Source organism: Belonocnema kinseyi, chromosome 6, assembly GCF_010883055.1.
Source record: "Belonocnema kinseyi isolate 2016_QV_RU_SX_M_011 chromosome 6, B_treatae_v1, whole genome shotgun sequence".
NCBI classification, from domain to species: Eukaryota; Metazoa; Arthropoda; class Insecta; order Hymenoptera; family Cynipidae; genus Belonocnema; species Belonocnema kinseyi.
The window spans coordinates 20,737,719-20,752,623 of record NC_046662.1 but is presented as its reverse complement, the minus strand read 5'-3'; the positions used below and the strand labels follow the sequence as shown (position 1 = coordinate 20,752,623).

Sequence of the window (14,905 nt, the reverse complement as noted above, 5' to 3'; positions counted from 1 at the left end):
TGTGCCATGAACTGAGTCCAATTCATTTTTTATCTCATATGGAGTTAAACCCTCTAAATGAAAATGTTTGATTACCGCTCTGAACTCGTTTTTTTCCATTTTCTTAACGGACCATTTTTTTTTTCAATTGGTTATAAAAACACGTAAACTCAGAAGATGTGGACTGTGACTGCACCATATATCTAGTCGGGAGTGGTGCTGACTGAAAACAGATGATTTGGAGTGATTCGCGCGCCATCTGTTGATCATTCTAAGGACTTATTGTACTACCCTTGTATATTATAAACAGTGATGGACAAGTTATGTACTTTTTAAAAAGAACTGGTTATACCAATGAGATTAATTGTTAAATAAAATGAGTCACCAACAAAAAAATAAATTTTCAATTAAGCAATTCAACTTTCAACCCAATAGTTAAATTTGCTACTTATAAAAAGTACTATTTTCAAAAAAAGGTTAATTTTCCACCAAAAAAGGAATAATATAATATTTAGTTAAAAAATAATGTTTTAACACAAAAGAAAGCGAATTTTCAACTAAAATGATGAATCTTTAAAAAAAAATGTTTTTATTAGGTGAAGTTCAACTTTCTACCACATAATTAAATACATAATTAAAAATATTAATTTGCAATCAAGAAGATTAATTTTATAGCAAAAAACACGAATCTTTAACAAAATACAGGAATTTTCAACTAAAATAAATTTATATATAATCAGAAAAGGAGTAGTTGAATTTTCAGTTAAAAACAAATTTTTAACTTAAAAGTTAATTTTAAACAAATTATGTCGTTAATTTTTCATAAAACGAATTTTCAACAAAGATGTTCAACTTTCAACTAAATTGTTTAATTATCATACAAATAGTTGAATTTTCGACGAAAAACATTAATTTCGCAAAAATGAAATAGTTTAATTTTTAGTATAAGGATTATTGTTTTGCCAAAAAATTCAACAAAACATTTAAATTTTCAACCAAAAAGATGATTTTTCAATCAATTTTATACGAAAAATGACAAATATTCTAGAAAATACGTATATTTTTAACAATAAAATATAAATTGCCAACCAAATAGTTGCATCCTCAACTAGAAAATATTTTTTTCCAACTAAAAAAATAATTTTAAACGAAATATATAGTTTAATTTTTAGCAAAAAGAAAATGAATTTACAATAAAGAAGTTAAACTTTCAAACCAAGTTGCTCAGTTTTAATGAAAATAATTGAATTTTTAACTAAAAAACATAAATTTTGCAAAAATGATATAACTCAATTTTTAATATAAAAATGAATGTTTTTCTTACAAAAATTCAACAAAATAGTTTAATTTTCAACCAAGAAGATGAACTTTTAATCAAAAACATTATTTTATAACAAAAAAGACTAATATTCTACAAAGTACATGGATTTTCAACATTAAATTATAAATTTTTAATCAAATAGTTCAATATTCAACTAGAAAATATATTTTTTTCAAACTAAAAACCTAATTTTAAACTAAATATATAGTTTAATTTTTAGCAAAAAATGAATTTCTAATAAAGAAGTTAAACTTTAAAACGAAGTTGTTCAATTTTAATACAAATAATTTAATTTTCAACTAGAACACATAAATTTTTCAAAAATGAAATAGTTCAACTTTTAATATAAAAATGAATGTCTTACTACAAAAAATTCAACAAAATAGTTAAATTTTTAAGCAAGAAGATGAGCTTTCAATCAAAAATATTATTTTATAACAAAAAAGACTAACCATCTACAAATTACATGGATTTTCAACAATAAATTATAAATTTTCAACTAGAAAATACATTTTTTCCTACTAAAAAACTAATTTTAAACAAAATACTTTCAACCAAGTAGTTGAATGTGAAACCCAAAAGATGAATTTTCAAGCAAGATTAATTTTATAACAAAAAGACAAATCTTCCACAAGTACATGGATTTTCAACTAAAAAAGATAAATTTTTAAACAAGTAGTGGAAACCTCAATTAAAAAATATATATTTTAAACTAAAAAAACTAATTTGAAAAAAATAGTTTAATTTTCAATTTAAAAAATTTTTCAATCAAACAAAATTCAATAAAACAGCTAAATGTTCAACAAAAGAGATTAATTTTCAACCAATGTGGTGAATCTTCAACTAAAAAAGTAAATGAATTCTACCATGAAAGACGAATTTTCTTCAAAATAGTTCAATTTTAAACCAAAGAGTTGAATTTTAAACCAAGAAGATTAATTTCCCTGAACGATAAAATGGTCAGGGAAATGTCAGTTTATAAAAGATTCCAGTTTGAAAATTGAACTATTTTGTTGAGAAATAATTTTTTTGCTTAAAAATTCATATTTTCTGGTTTAAAGTTCATTTTTTTTAATGAATTTAAAATTAAATTTCATATTTTTTTGTTTCAAATGTCAACTATTACACTTTTTTGTTGAGACTGCACCTTATTAAGTTAAAAATTCAATTATTTTATTAAAAAGTAATATTTTATTTAGAAAAGTGTTTTTTTTTTCTAATTTTAAAAATTTGTATCCGAAATATCGTTTTATGATGTTTGCAAAAGATCTAATGTTAAAAATATTACCAGGTAAAATGAAAAATTGGTCAAGGAAAAATCAGGGAAATTTGAAAATGAATTTCTCACCCTGCAAAGCAAGTATTATCTGAAGTAGAAAAAATTGTCATTAGTTTCAAGTTCCATATCTAATTATTTTTGGAAATAATAAATTACGTGCAGTAAGCGTGGGGCCACAGTTGTTAAATAAATTTGATTACCCGAATTTAAATTGCGCCCTCAAATTGGAACTTTTTTTATTAAACTCACTTATAAAATAAATTTGAAATAATATAAATTGCAGGCTCAAGAAGACGCAGAAGTATTGCGTTCACTGGTTGTGCCCCTGGAAGAAGAAATCAAAGCCTTAAAAGAAAAGTTGCGAGCCACAGACGACGAGTTACAAAAATGCAAGGAAGTTCAAATGCTGAGGCCTGCTGCTCTAGATTCTGCATCAAGTTCTGATTCCGTCTGCACCATGTGCGTCAACTACGAAGTGCAATTAGTCAGGATGCAGGAGGCTGCTAAGGAATATGAGAAACAGCTCCAGGAGTCGAGTCGTTTGCTCCAATCTCAGAAGGACGATTTGCACAAGGAAGTCGAATTTCGAAAGGAGATGGAGGAAAAGTGGAATGAGAAAAAGGACGAGACTAAGGTTAAAATGGAAGAACTCACAAAAGGTCTTGAGGTTTCGCAGCAATCCTTGAATGATTTGAAACAGACCTACACTCAAACTTTCGAAGGAGCCAAAAGAGAGTTGGCGAAGCTCGTGGCTGGAAGGGAGAAAGTTCAGAAACATCTTGATGAGTAAGTTTAGAAAAATGAATGGAAAAATTAGAAAAGAAAATGCACGAATAAGTATTATAGGAAATTATTCAGTATAAGTATATAGCGATTTTTTTATGATTAATTTTTTTTATTTTTCACAATTCTAGAACAAATCATTAGGGTGGCGATTCGGCGGACGATTTAAAAATTTCCGATCTTTTCCCGGTCAAGTTTATTCAATTTTCCCGGTCAACTAAATATTTGCCGTTAATCGCAAAAATTTATTTTAATTCGTGAAGTTCATTCTACACGTCCTTCAACATAACAGAGAAAAGAAATTAATTAATTTTGAAACAAATGCTTAACTTTTCGACTAAAAAATATTAATTTACAACAAAAAATGGAATAGATAAATTTTTAATTGAAAACATTAATTATGAAAAAAAAAATTAATTTTCGAGAAAATAGTTCAATTTTCAACAAGACAATGAATCTTTAACTGAAATAGTTCAATTTTCAACAATAACAAATGAATTTTTAGTAAAAAAGATATGTTGTCAAACAAAACTCAAATAATTAAATTTTAAGTTCAAATTAATGTTCAACCAAACAGAAGAATTTTAAACTAAAACTATTGAATATTTAATTGGAATAAGTTAAATTATCAGTTTAAAAAAATAGTTATATTTTCAAACAAGGTCATGAATTTTCAGCGAAGAAAATTAGTTTGTACTAAAAATGTGAATTTTTTCCCATCAAAAATTGAATAATTAAATTCTTATTAAAAAATGAATGTTTAAACAAAAAGAGATGGATTTTTACTTAATATTATGGAATATTCAACTGGGATAATATTTAAATTTTAAGTTTAAAAACAAGATAATTTTCAGCCAAAAAAGAAAAAAAATGTCAAAACAATAGTTTAATTTTTGGCAAAAAAATTCCTTTTCATCCAAAGGAAATACATGTTTTCAATCTAATAGCTCATATTATAACCCAAGAAATGAATGTTTAATTAAAATGATGAATTTTTAACCAGCTAGTTTTATTTCCGACCTAAAAGATGAATTATTAAGCAAAATGATATATATTTAACTGCAATACTTGATCTTTTAAAAGAAATGAATAATTTTTAAACAAGAATTTTTCTTTACCTGCGAATAAAAAGATGATTTTCTACAAAAAAAAAATCGATTTTTAACCAAATATGTGGATTTTCAACGAAATAGTTGCATTTTCAATTTAAAAAGACGAATTGTCATCCGACTTGTTGAATTTTTAACAAGAAAAGAAAAAGAAATTTCTACCATAAAGATTCATTTTCTACAAAAAAGGGGAATTTTTGTCAAAGTACATAAATTTTCAAACAACTAGTTTAATTTCTAAGTAAATAAAAAAAGTAATAAAAGTCAAATCATAAATTATGTAAATTCCTGGATTTAAAAGAATTTCAGGAAATTTTATGGGATTTCCAAAATTTCAACCAATTTTAAGTATTTAATTGATTCTCAAGAGATTAACTAATATTTCCATTGATTTCATGGATTTTCGTACGATTTCCAAACATTTCAAGGGATTCCATAGAATTTCAAGAGATTCCGAAAATGACAAGGGATCTCAAAGAAATTTGGAAAACAAATTAAATGCAATTTCAAAGGATTCCTAGCGATTACAAAGATTTCCAGGGATTTCAAAGATTTCTGTATGTTTGAACTTTTTTTTAGAGAATATTTAAAAATAAGTTCAATTCAATGTATATTCAAGGGATTTAAAATGATTTTTGCTTATTTTAAATGGATTTTAACGATTTCTAAAGGAAAGATTTCACGGGATTCCAAGGTATTCAAATAATTCTAAACATGTTGTATAAATTCAAAAAATTTCGAGAAAAGTTTGGAAATTAAATTAAATTGCAAGGGATTCTTAGAGATTTTAATTTCAATTGATTTCAGTATGTTAATGGGATTTCAAAGAATTTCAAATATTTTAGGATATTTTAAAAGATTACATCAAAGGATTTAAAGAATTTACTAGAATATCTTAAGGTAACTAGTGATTTTATAGGATCTATAATGTATTCGGATATTTTAAAATATTTCAAAAAATTTGTAATAAATTTCAATAATTTGTGGGGATTTTATATATTTCAAGGTATTTTTAAAAATTCGAATGAATTTTAAAAAGTTTTAACAAATTTCCAAGGGATTTCAACAAATTTTAAAAGTATTAAAAATATTTAAGGATCGAATTTCTCGAAAATTTTCGAAAATAAATGAAGTAAAATTAAAAGAGATTTCAAAGATTTCTGGAAATTTGAAGGTTTTTTTAGAGATCTTTAATAAATTCAATTTAATGTATATACAAGAGATTTTAAATAATGCTTAGTTATTTTAATGATATTTCCAAAGATTTCATGAGATTTTTAGAATTCTTCGACATCATAGAATATCACATTCAAAACAAAGAAAAATGAAGGGAACAATTTCTCAGTTTCAAGCCTTAAGAATGTGAAGACATTAGAATTACACATTAAAATTTGGATTTTTTTTTAATTCGAAAATGTTCCAAAGTATTGAAATTTTCAAACTGAAATTTAAAAATAAAGCATTTTGAATTCAAAAGCTTAAAATAGTACAATTTCAAACATTTGCACCATGTAGAGCAATCTAAAGCTGTATTCTTTTAAAATTTTTATGAGTTTTAATGTAATATCTTGAAATTCTCAATTTTTACTTCAAGATTTAAAAAAATGAACTATTAAAAAATTTTAAATCCTTTAAAATAAAAATATTTCAAGAATGAATAATAATTCTAAATTAAGTTATTAAAAAAATGAACTTTTTGAAATTAAAAAGTTAAAAATTGTTTTGTTTAAAAGCAAAATAGATAAAAATTAAACTTTACGAAATTGATACCTCAGAAATTAAAATTGAATGAAGTTTAATTAAATTTCAGTTTCGTTTAATTCTCAACATTCCGTTGTAGAATTTTTTTCATTTTTAAAGTTTCCCAGTTAAATTGAGTTTTTATTTTGAACGTTTTTCCAGAGTAATTCAATTTTAAATGTTCATATTGGAAAATGTTTCTATTTTGAACGGTAAAAATTACAGTGAATGTATTTTTAGATCTTAGAAAAATTTTCCGACTGAATTTTAATGTTGAAATAATAGTTTTGTTTCATTTAATAAAAATTTGAAATTCTAGAATTTCAGAAGCTTTGGCTTTGAAACATGCAATTTAGTTTACAATTTCAAGTTTTCTCATTTTAATTCCTTCGAATTAAAAAAAAATGGAAATTTGAAAGTTAAATCTTTTTATTATTTCGCTTTGAACGCTTTTAATTAAAAATAATACAATTTAAATTCCTTTGAATTTTAAATAGTACATTTTTGAAAATTCTAATCTGAAAATATTCAATTAAAAAATTTTTTAAATTAAATTAGAAATTATGCAATCCTTTCTAAAAATTTGTCCAGTTAAAAAAATGTTAATCTGAAATTTTTATATTTTGAGAGCTTTTGATTAAAAATTTTTCAATTCCAAATTATTCAATTTTAAAAGCTTTTATTTAGAAATAGTACAACTTCAACTCCTTTTTAGCGAATTGGTCCAATTAAAAAAATTTTAGTGTAAACATTTTCAATTTTTAGAGTTTCTTATTAAAAATTTGTTAATCTTAAATTATATACCATTTTTTGCGTTTTTATTTATAAATTATACAAATTCGATTCTTTTTGATTCCATTCGAAATGTTTCCTTTTTTTCCAAATTATATTTTATATTTAAAAATGTGTCTAATAATGGATAATGTGGAGCGCACTTGCTGCTAGTTAAATAATAATGGAACAATTTCAGTTTGCAGAAACGAAATGAGTACCTGACCGGAAAACACAGCAAACATTCACAATTGTTGCAAAATGAGAACATCAATATGCCGAATTGTGTTGAGGAATTGCACATGACTTTGTTGAAAGTTCGAGAAGATTTAATTGTCGCGAAAGTAGCGCAGGAAGTGGCCCAGGAAAAAGAAGAGACACTGCGATGTGAAGTTAGTTTGCTGCATGAACAAATTGAGCAGGATACTAGAATGAGGGAACAACAGGAGGCATTGCTTTTGAGTGAAAATATGGAGCTTAAGTGAGTTCATAAAAATCAAGAAACGTATTTTTTTTTATAGATTTGTTGTTTTTTTTTATTTTATTTGTACAGATCTCAGCTGGAAACTTGCAAAAGAGAATGCGAATCAAATATTGAGAAAGTTCAAAGACTGGACCAGGTGGAAAAGAGGTTGGATGAAGTATTAAAAGAGAAAGAGAAGATTGAATCAACAATGAATGAACTTCGACAAAGGTTGTCTAGCCTTCAGCAGGATCTGGATACTAGCGAGGAAGTTCAGAAGGACTTTGTTAGGCTTTCTCAATCTCTGCAGGTATTTCTTTTTTCATTTTGTTGTTTAACAGGGTGTCCAGCTACCTTGAAAATCTTAAAAGCCTGGAAATGTCCTTGAATTTCTCACGAGAACCTTGAATTTGAATTTTTGTTTTGCGTTTAAAACATTTTTCGAGGAGGTGACCACTCGGTTTTTGAGTACACACCAGTTTTCAAAAAGTTACAAAATAATTCAAAATATTTCATAGCTTTTTTAACACTTAAAAGGATTTTGAACATATTAAAAAGAGTTCACAGATTTTAAATATTTTAAAAACGATTCAAGGATTTGAAAAAGACGTGTAGACCAGATTTCAAATATTTCACAAAGATTTCGAATATTTCACAAGAATCTTAAAACTTTCCAAAGATTTTAAGGATTTTAATTTCATTTCAATTTAATTTAATTTCAAAAGGTTTTAGAAGATTTGTAATATTTTAATTATTTTAAATTAATAAAAAATATTTCACAAATATTTCAAGGAATTCATTAGGATTTCAGAAGATTTCAAGAATTTCAAAGATTTTAAACAATTTCAAAAAGTTTCAATAAATTTGAGATTTCAAAAGATTTCACAAAGATTTCATAAAAATTTTTAATTCAAAGATTTCAAAAAGGGACAGCACACCTGTTTCAAAAATTTAAAGAATTTGAACGATTTAAAACTTTTATTTAAGGTTCCAAAAGATGTCACGAAGATTTAAATGATTTTACCAGGATTTCGAACATTTCATAAAGGTTTCAAAACATTTCAAAAAGATTTGCAGGCTTTCAAAGATTTTACCCAAATTTTAAAAGATTTCAAAATATTTCACAAATATTTTCAAGATTTCATACAAATTTCATACAGGTTTCAAATTCAAAGATTTCAAAACAATTTAAAGATTTAAAACGATTTCAAATTGGTTAAGAAGATTTCAAAAGATTTCAAATATTTTAATGGTTTCAAATTAATACAAAAGATTTAAGAAAGATTTCACAAATATTTCAAGGAATTCATCAGGATTTCAGGAGATTTCAAAAATTAAAAAAATTTTAAAAAGGGTATATTACACCAAATTTCAAAGATTCTGAACAATTTCAAAAGGTTTCAATAAATTTGAGATTTCAAAATATTTCAATGATTTCAAACTAACACAAAAAATTTCACAAATATTTCAAAGATTTCATAAAAGTGTCATACAAATTTGAAATTAAAGATTTCAAAAAGGGACAGCAACACTTTTTTCAAAAATTTCAACAAAATTCAAAGAATTTGAACGATTTTAAATTTTCTTAAAAGGTTCCAAAATATTTCACGAAGATTGCAATAATTTTACCAAGATTTAGAACATTTAATAAAGGTTTCAAAATATTCCAAAAACATTTCGCAAAGATTTCCAGGATTTTAAAGATTTTACAAAATTTTTTTAATATTTCAAAAGCTTTCACAAATATTTTAAAGATTTCATAAGGATTTCAAACAATTTAACAAAGATTTCAAAGATTTTACAAAATTTTTTAAAAATTCAAAAAGATTTCACAGAAATGTCAAGATTTTTACAAAGATTTTAAATACTTCAAAAGATTTCAACGAATTCACAATTATTTCCAAACATTTAAAAATTTCACAAAGATTTCACAGAAACGACTTATGTTCGCAAAAAATTAAAAATTTGATTATTTATGATTCTGCTTTATTTATAAATTGTTGGTCAGTAAAAAAATTTAATTTTGCATCTTTTACATGCATAAAAAACGGTTATTTGATTATTGGATGTAAAAAAGGAGACCTGGAAAAACTTGATTTCTTGACCTGGAAAACCTAGAAAAGACCTTGAATTTTGTCGATAATTTGTCTTTTTTGTTAAAAAATTAATGTACTTGGTTTAAAAATCTACTTTTTTGTTGACAATTTAAATATTCTGCTGAAAATTAGTTTTTTTTTGTGGTTGAGAATTAATTTTCGTGACTGAAAATGTAATTATTCAATTTGTTGTTGAAAATTGATGTTTTAAATTGAAAATTTATATTTTCTGGTTAAAAAATCTTGTATTTTGTTGGAAATTCATGTTTCTTGGTTGAAATACTATCAGATGTTTCATTGAAAATTTATTTTGTTGTTACTCATCGTTTTTGCTGAAATTTCAACTATTTGGTCGTAAGTTAACTTGTTTTGTTGAAAATTCATAATTTCGGGTTGGAAATTCAACTGTTTTGTAGAAAATTCGTCCTTTTGGCTTGAAATAGAACAATTTGATAGAAAATTGGACTATTCATTTTGAAATTAACTTTTTTGTTAAAACTTCATAATTTTGTATAATAAATGAATTATTCATTTGAAAATGGAACTATTTTATTTTATAAAAATGTTTGTAGTGAAAAATTAATTTTTTATCTGAAAGGGTAAGTATTCCATTTTTGGTTGAAAACTTATCTTTTATAAGTTGAAAAGACATTTTTTTGTTAGAAATTTAGCTGTTTTGTTGAACATTAATCTTTGCATAGAAAATTCGTCCTTTTGGATTAAAAATGCAATTTTAGGTAGAAAATTCCTCTTTTATAGCTGGAAGATAATTTTTTGGAATTAAAAAGTCAACTATCATATTTTTGGTCAATTATTCATCTCTTTTGTTTAAAAATTCTACTATTTAATTGGAAATTTAATTATTTTGTTGCAAATTTATCTATTTTGTTATCAGAATTTATCTCTGAGTTCAAAATGCTAGTATTTGGTTAGAAATTTAATTATTTTGTTGTGAATTCAACTGTTTTAGGTGAAATAATTCATCTCCTGTGGTTAAAAATTCTACTATTTGGGGGTAAAATTCATTTAATTTGTTAAAAATTCAACTTTTTTTTTAAAAGTCTTATTTTTTGTTGAAAATTTATACGTTTTGTTGAACTTTCTTCATTTTTGATAGAAAATCCGTGCTTTTGGGTTGAAAATAAAACTATTTTTGGTTGAAGTTTAATCTTTTTTGTTTGAAAATTCTATCATTTTCTCGAAGATTCATCTTTGCATGTTGAAAATTGAACTATTTGGTAAAAAATTTAAGTTTTTTGTTGCAAATTTGGTTGAAAATTCTTCTTTTCAGGTTTAAAAGGCAAATGATTTTATCTGGTGAAACCGGAAAGTAGCTTTGATTTTTTTTTAAGTTTGAGTGGCTACCCTAAAAAGCATTTAAATTTTTAATTATTTTCAATTTAAAGGAATTTGAATTTAAATTTGAGAGTATATTTTGTTTAAATTTCTAGTTTGGAAATAATTGATTGATTGCAGATTCAACTGGAAAGAATTAGAGAAGGAGACATCGAAGTGAGGTGGCAGCACGAAGAAGATGTTGAAGAATGTCCGACTTGTCATACAGCTTTTACAGGCACGAAGAAAAAGGTTTGTATTTTTATTTAAAAAAATTTTTTTTGGATTCATATTTAGTTAATTTTTTCCAAATTATATAGAACATTGCTAATTAATTCTCTTTATACAATTCCTTTTTTTATCTTCATTGAAAAACACTTTCCCAATCATTCTTATTTGTAAAATATCCTTTATTTATATACATTATCAAAAAATCTTTTCGAGGAAAATCTAACGTTTCTCTTTAGAAATATTCTTGAACTAAATATTTCTTTCATAATGTTACGACTTTCGAAATTTATAATCTGAAAGTGTAAATGCTTTATCCAGTTTTTAAATCAATTTCTAATCTGGAAGCTTTACATCTTTACTTTCTATGATTTAACAATAATTTTAAAAAGTTTCAATGACTTGGAAATATTTTAAATGATTTTTCAAATACATGAAAAAATAATTTAAATTAGAAGCAAATATTTTCAATTAAAAATAGTTTAACTATTAGGTATTTCATTTGGATTTTAATTAGAGTATTAAACAGATTTAAATTCTAATTGTGCAATTAATAATGCTTTCATGCTTTACACTTTCAAAAACTTGAATTAATTTGTAAAAAAATTTTTTTTAATGATGTATAATTTTTTGTTGAAAACTCAACTATTTGGAAATACCCTTTTTTCTTGGAAATTCAACGGTTTTAAAACAAATTCTTTTTTTATATAAAATTTAATAATTGGATAGAAAATGAAACTATTAGGTTGAAAACTAACTTTTTTTGTAGAATATTCATATTTTTTGGTTGAAAATTGCACCATTTCTTCGAAAATTTGCCCCTTCGATTGAAAGTTCAACTTTTTGGTTGAAAATTAATCTTCTTTGGTTTACGATTCAATTATTTTGTTGAAAATTCGTTTTTCTTTGCTGAATACAGTTTTCGGGTTGAAAGTTCAAGGGCTTTATTGAAAATTCGTTTGCTTAAAATATAAGTTATTTATTTGAAAATTCAATTTTTTCTTGAAAGATCCATTTTTTTGGTTGAAAATTCAACTGTTTTGTTACAAATTCTTCCTTTTTGATTAAAATTTCGGTTGCTAATGCAACTTTTTGGTTAAAAATTCTGATTTTTGGCGTAAAAATTTATCTATTTGATTAAAACATTTTTGTTGTTGAAAACTCTTTTGTTAAAAATTATTTTAACTTTGCAATTATTCAAAATTATTTTTTAGTTTAAAATTCGCCTTTTTGGTAAAAATCAATTTTCTTTGTTAAAATTTCATCTTTTTGATCAAAAATTAAATAATTCCAGTTAAATATTCATCACTTTTGTTGAAAATTCTTCTTTTAGGTTGAAATTGATCTCGGTTAAAAGTTAAAATCTTTTGTTAATTTTTTAAAAAGATTTATTCATAATTTTAATAAAAAATTCATTTCTTGGGTTTAAAAATGAGCTATTTGATTGAAAATTTTTTTTTCTTTGAATGGAAAGACTTTTCTTCGGAAAACTCAACTATTTTGTTGAAAATTTGTTTCCTTTTTGGTTGAAATGTTTTTTAGCTAATAATGTAACTATTGTAGTAATTAAATATTCCATAATTTTAATTAAAAACTCATTTCTTTGGCTGAACATTCATTTTGTACTAAAAATTCAATTATTCAGTTTTTTGTTAAAAATTTACCTTTTCCAGTTCATTTAAATAATTAGCATCTTAGTTGAATATTACATAGTCTTAGTTAAAAATTCATCTGTTTCGTTGATCATTTCAGTAAAAATTAATTTTTTCTAGTTTGAAAATTCAACTATTTCAGTGGAACATTAATTTTTATTGTTGATAATTCATGTTTTTTTGTTTAAAATTAAACCATTCTAGTTAAAGATTTATAATTTTATTTTTAAAATAATTTATTTTGCAATATGTTGCTCTGTTTTATTAAAGTATGTTTAAAATGAACGTCATGAATTAAAATAAATGTTTGGAATTTTCAGGCAACTATGAATATGTTACTTTTATTTGACCTGGAAAATTGAAAAACTTGAACGGAAAAACATGGAATTTGAAATCGTCCGTCGAATCGTCACCTTGTTTTAGTTGAAAATTCATCTTTTTGGTTTATAATTCAACTTTTCCAGTCACAGATTTGTAATTTTATTTTTAAAATCATTAATTTGGCGAATCTTTTGCTCTGTTGTGTTAAAGGATGTTTAGAATGAACGTCATGAATTAAAATAAATGTTTGTATTTTATGGCAAATATGAATAATATTTATATTTACCATAAAATGCAAACATTTATTTTAATTCATGTTGTAACATTATTATGTTACTTTTATTTAACATGGAAAATTGAAACATTGACCGGAGAAAACCGGGAATTTGAAATCATTCGCTCTATCGTCACCCGGGTAGTTTATGGATGGCCCTTGACTATTTCACTTATTTCCTATTTTCTAAAAGATCCGAATAAATGATTGTTTTCAGATACACTGTCGGCATTGCGGTCACATTTTCTGCCACTCCTGTCTGAAGCAGCAAGTTCTCAGTGGACCAAAACGAAGGCCCTCTCGAGTCTGTGTGGTATGTCACACTTTATTGGTTCGCGACACGGCTCCATATTTTAGCAAGGAACCACCCCACACGCCGGATTAATCGAAAATCCCAAGTATTAAGAAAACTTGGAAAAGACAGCTTAGTGAGACGTGCAATATCAAAGTGATATGTGATTCATTGACTTGTGAGCCATACTAATTTCAGACTCTAGTTCGCGTACGTGACGACGCAATTCGAAGAAGATTTCCAAACGACTCGCATAATAACCCGGGGGCCGATTCACTCTGAAATCAGACGACGGTGAGTTCAGTGATTTCATCTGATTTCAACTTCTGAATTCAGTGAGCTCAGTGCTGAACTCTGCTCACTCACTGAGAAATCTGGAAAACTTAAAACTGACTGTTGTCTCGAATCAAATTCGTGTAGAGAGTTCCAAGATTTATTTAAGATTGCTCTGAGTTCCGAGAATTTCTAAAACTTCTCACAATCCTGGAAACAAAATCTCTGAAAATTCCAGGTTTTTCCAGATATCTTAGATTTTTCCAGGTGAAAATGTTCATAGTCCTATTGGGAATGGTTAAACTGCGATACGCCACCTGGTGACAAAAATCCGAACTAGAGAGAATAGGTACGACTTTAAAGTTGTACATTAATTTTTGCATAAAAGTGTTTTAACAATTTTTTTTGTGGAGTTTAAAGTATTCATTGGATACTAAAAATAAGTCTTTATCAGAAAAAAGGGGTGTAGATGGAATTTAACATCTTATAAGGTGAAGAAACATATTTTTGTACAGAAATATCTGTCCAATTGTGATTTCCATCCTTTTTTAAAATACATTTTCAGTTGATCAACTTTGAATGTAAATTAATACTGATTTTAAAAATTAAACTGTTCTTTGAGATTTGAAAAATGAATTATAATTAATTTTAAAAGACAATTCGAAGTCAGTTCATAATTTTAGAATTTTCAGTTTCTAATGTTAAAAATGATGCAAACTGTTTCAATTGGAAAGTCTTATTAGTTAAGCAAATGTAAGTACCCGATTGAAACTTTATAATATATTCTTAAACAAAGGATTTTATGAAATTTCTAAAATTATTTCAGTCTAAAATAATCCATTTTTAAACCATTCAATTTGTAATTTTTTAATTAAGAAAAATAAGAATTACTTGATGTTTAGAAATATCTGTTTATTTAAAATCTGTAATTATAGTTAAGTATTAAAAACTAAATTTTGAACGTTACATTTTGATTTTTCTATTTAAAA

At 24.9% G+C, this 14,905-nt stretch overlaps 1 protein-coding gene across 2 annotated transcripts in view; it reads left to right on the top strand.

Moving 5' to 3' along the window:
* LOC117175174 (rab GTPase-binding effector protein 1) overlaps positions 1–14,525 on the top strand; it is a 20,043-nt gene extending 5,518 nt beyond the window's left edge. For both annotated transcript variants that reach the window (XM_033364782.1, XM_033364781.1), the window contains exons 4-8: positions 2,863–3,365; positions 7,182–7,463; positions 7,536–7,755; positions 11,018–11,128; positions 13,569–14,525. In XM_033364782.1, coding sequence (XP_033220673.1) covers positions 2,863–3,365; positions 7,182–7,463; positions 7,536–7,755; positions 11,018–11,128; positions 13,569–13,736 — 1,284 coding nt within the window. In that variant the 3' untranslated portion in view covers positions 13,737–14,525. The remainder of the gene's footprint in view (positions 1–2,862; positions 3,366–7,181; positions 7,464–7,535; positions 7,756–11,017; positions 11,129–13,568) is intronic.
* The last annotated feature ends 380 nt before the right edge of the window (positions 14,526–14,905 follow it).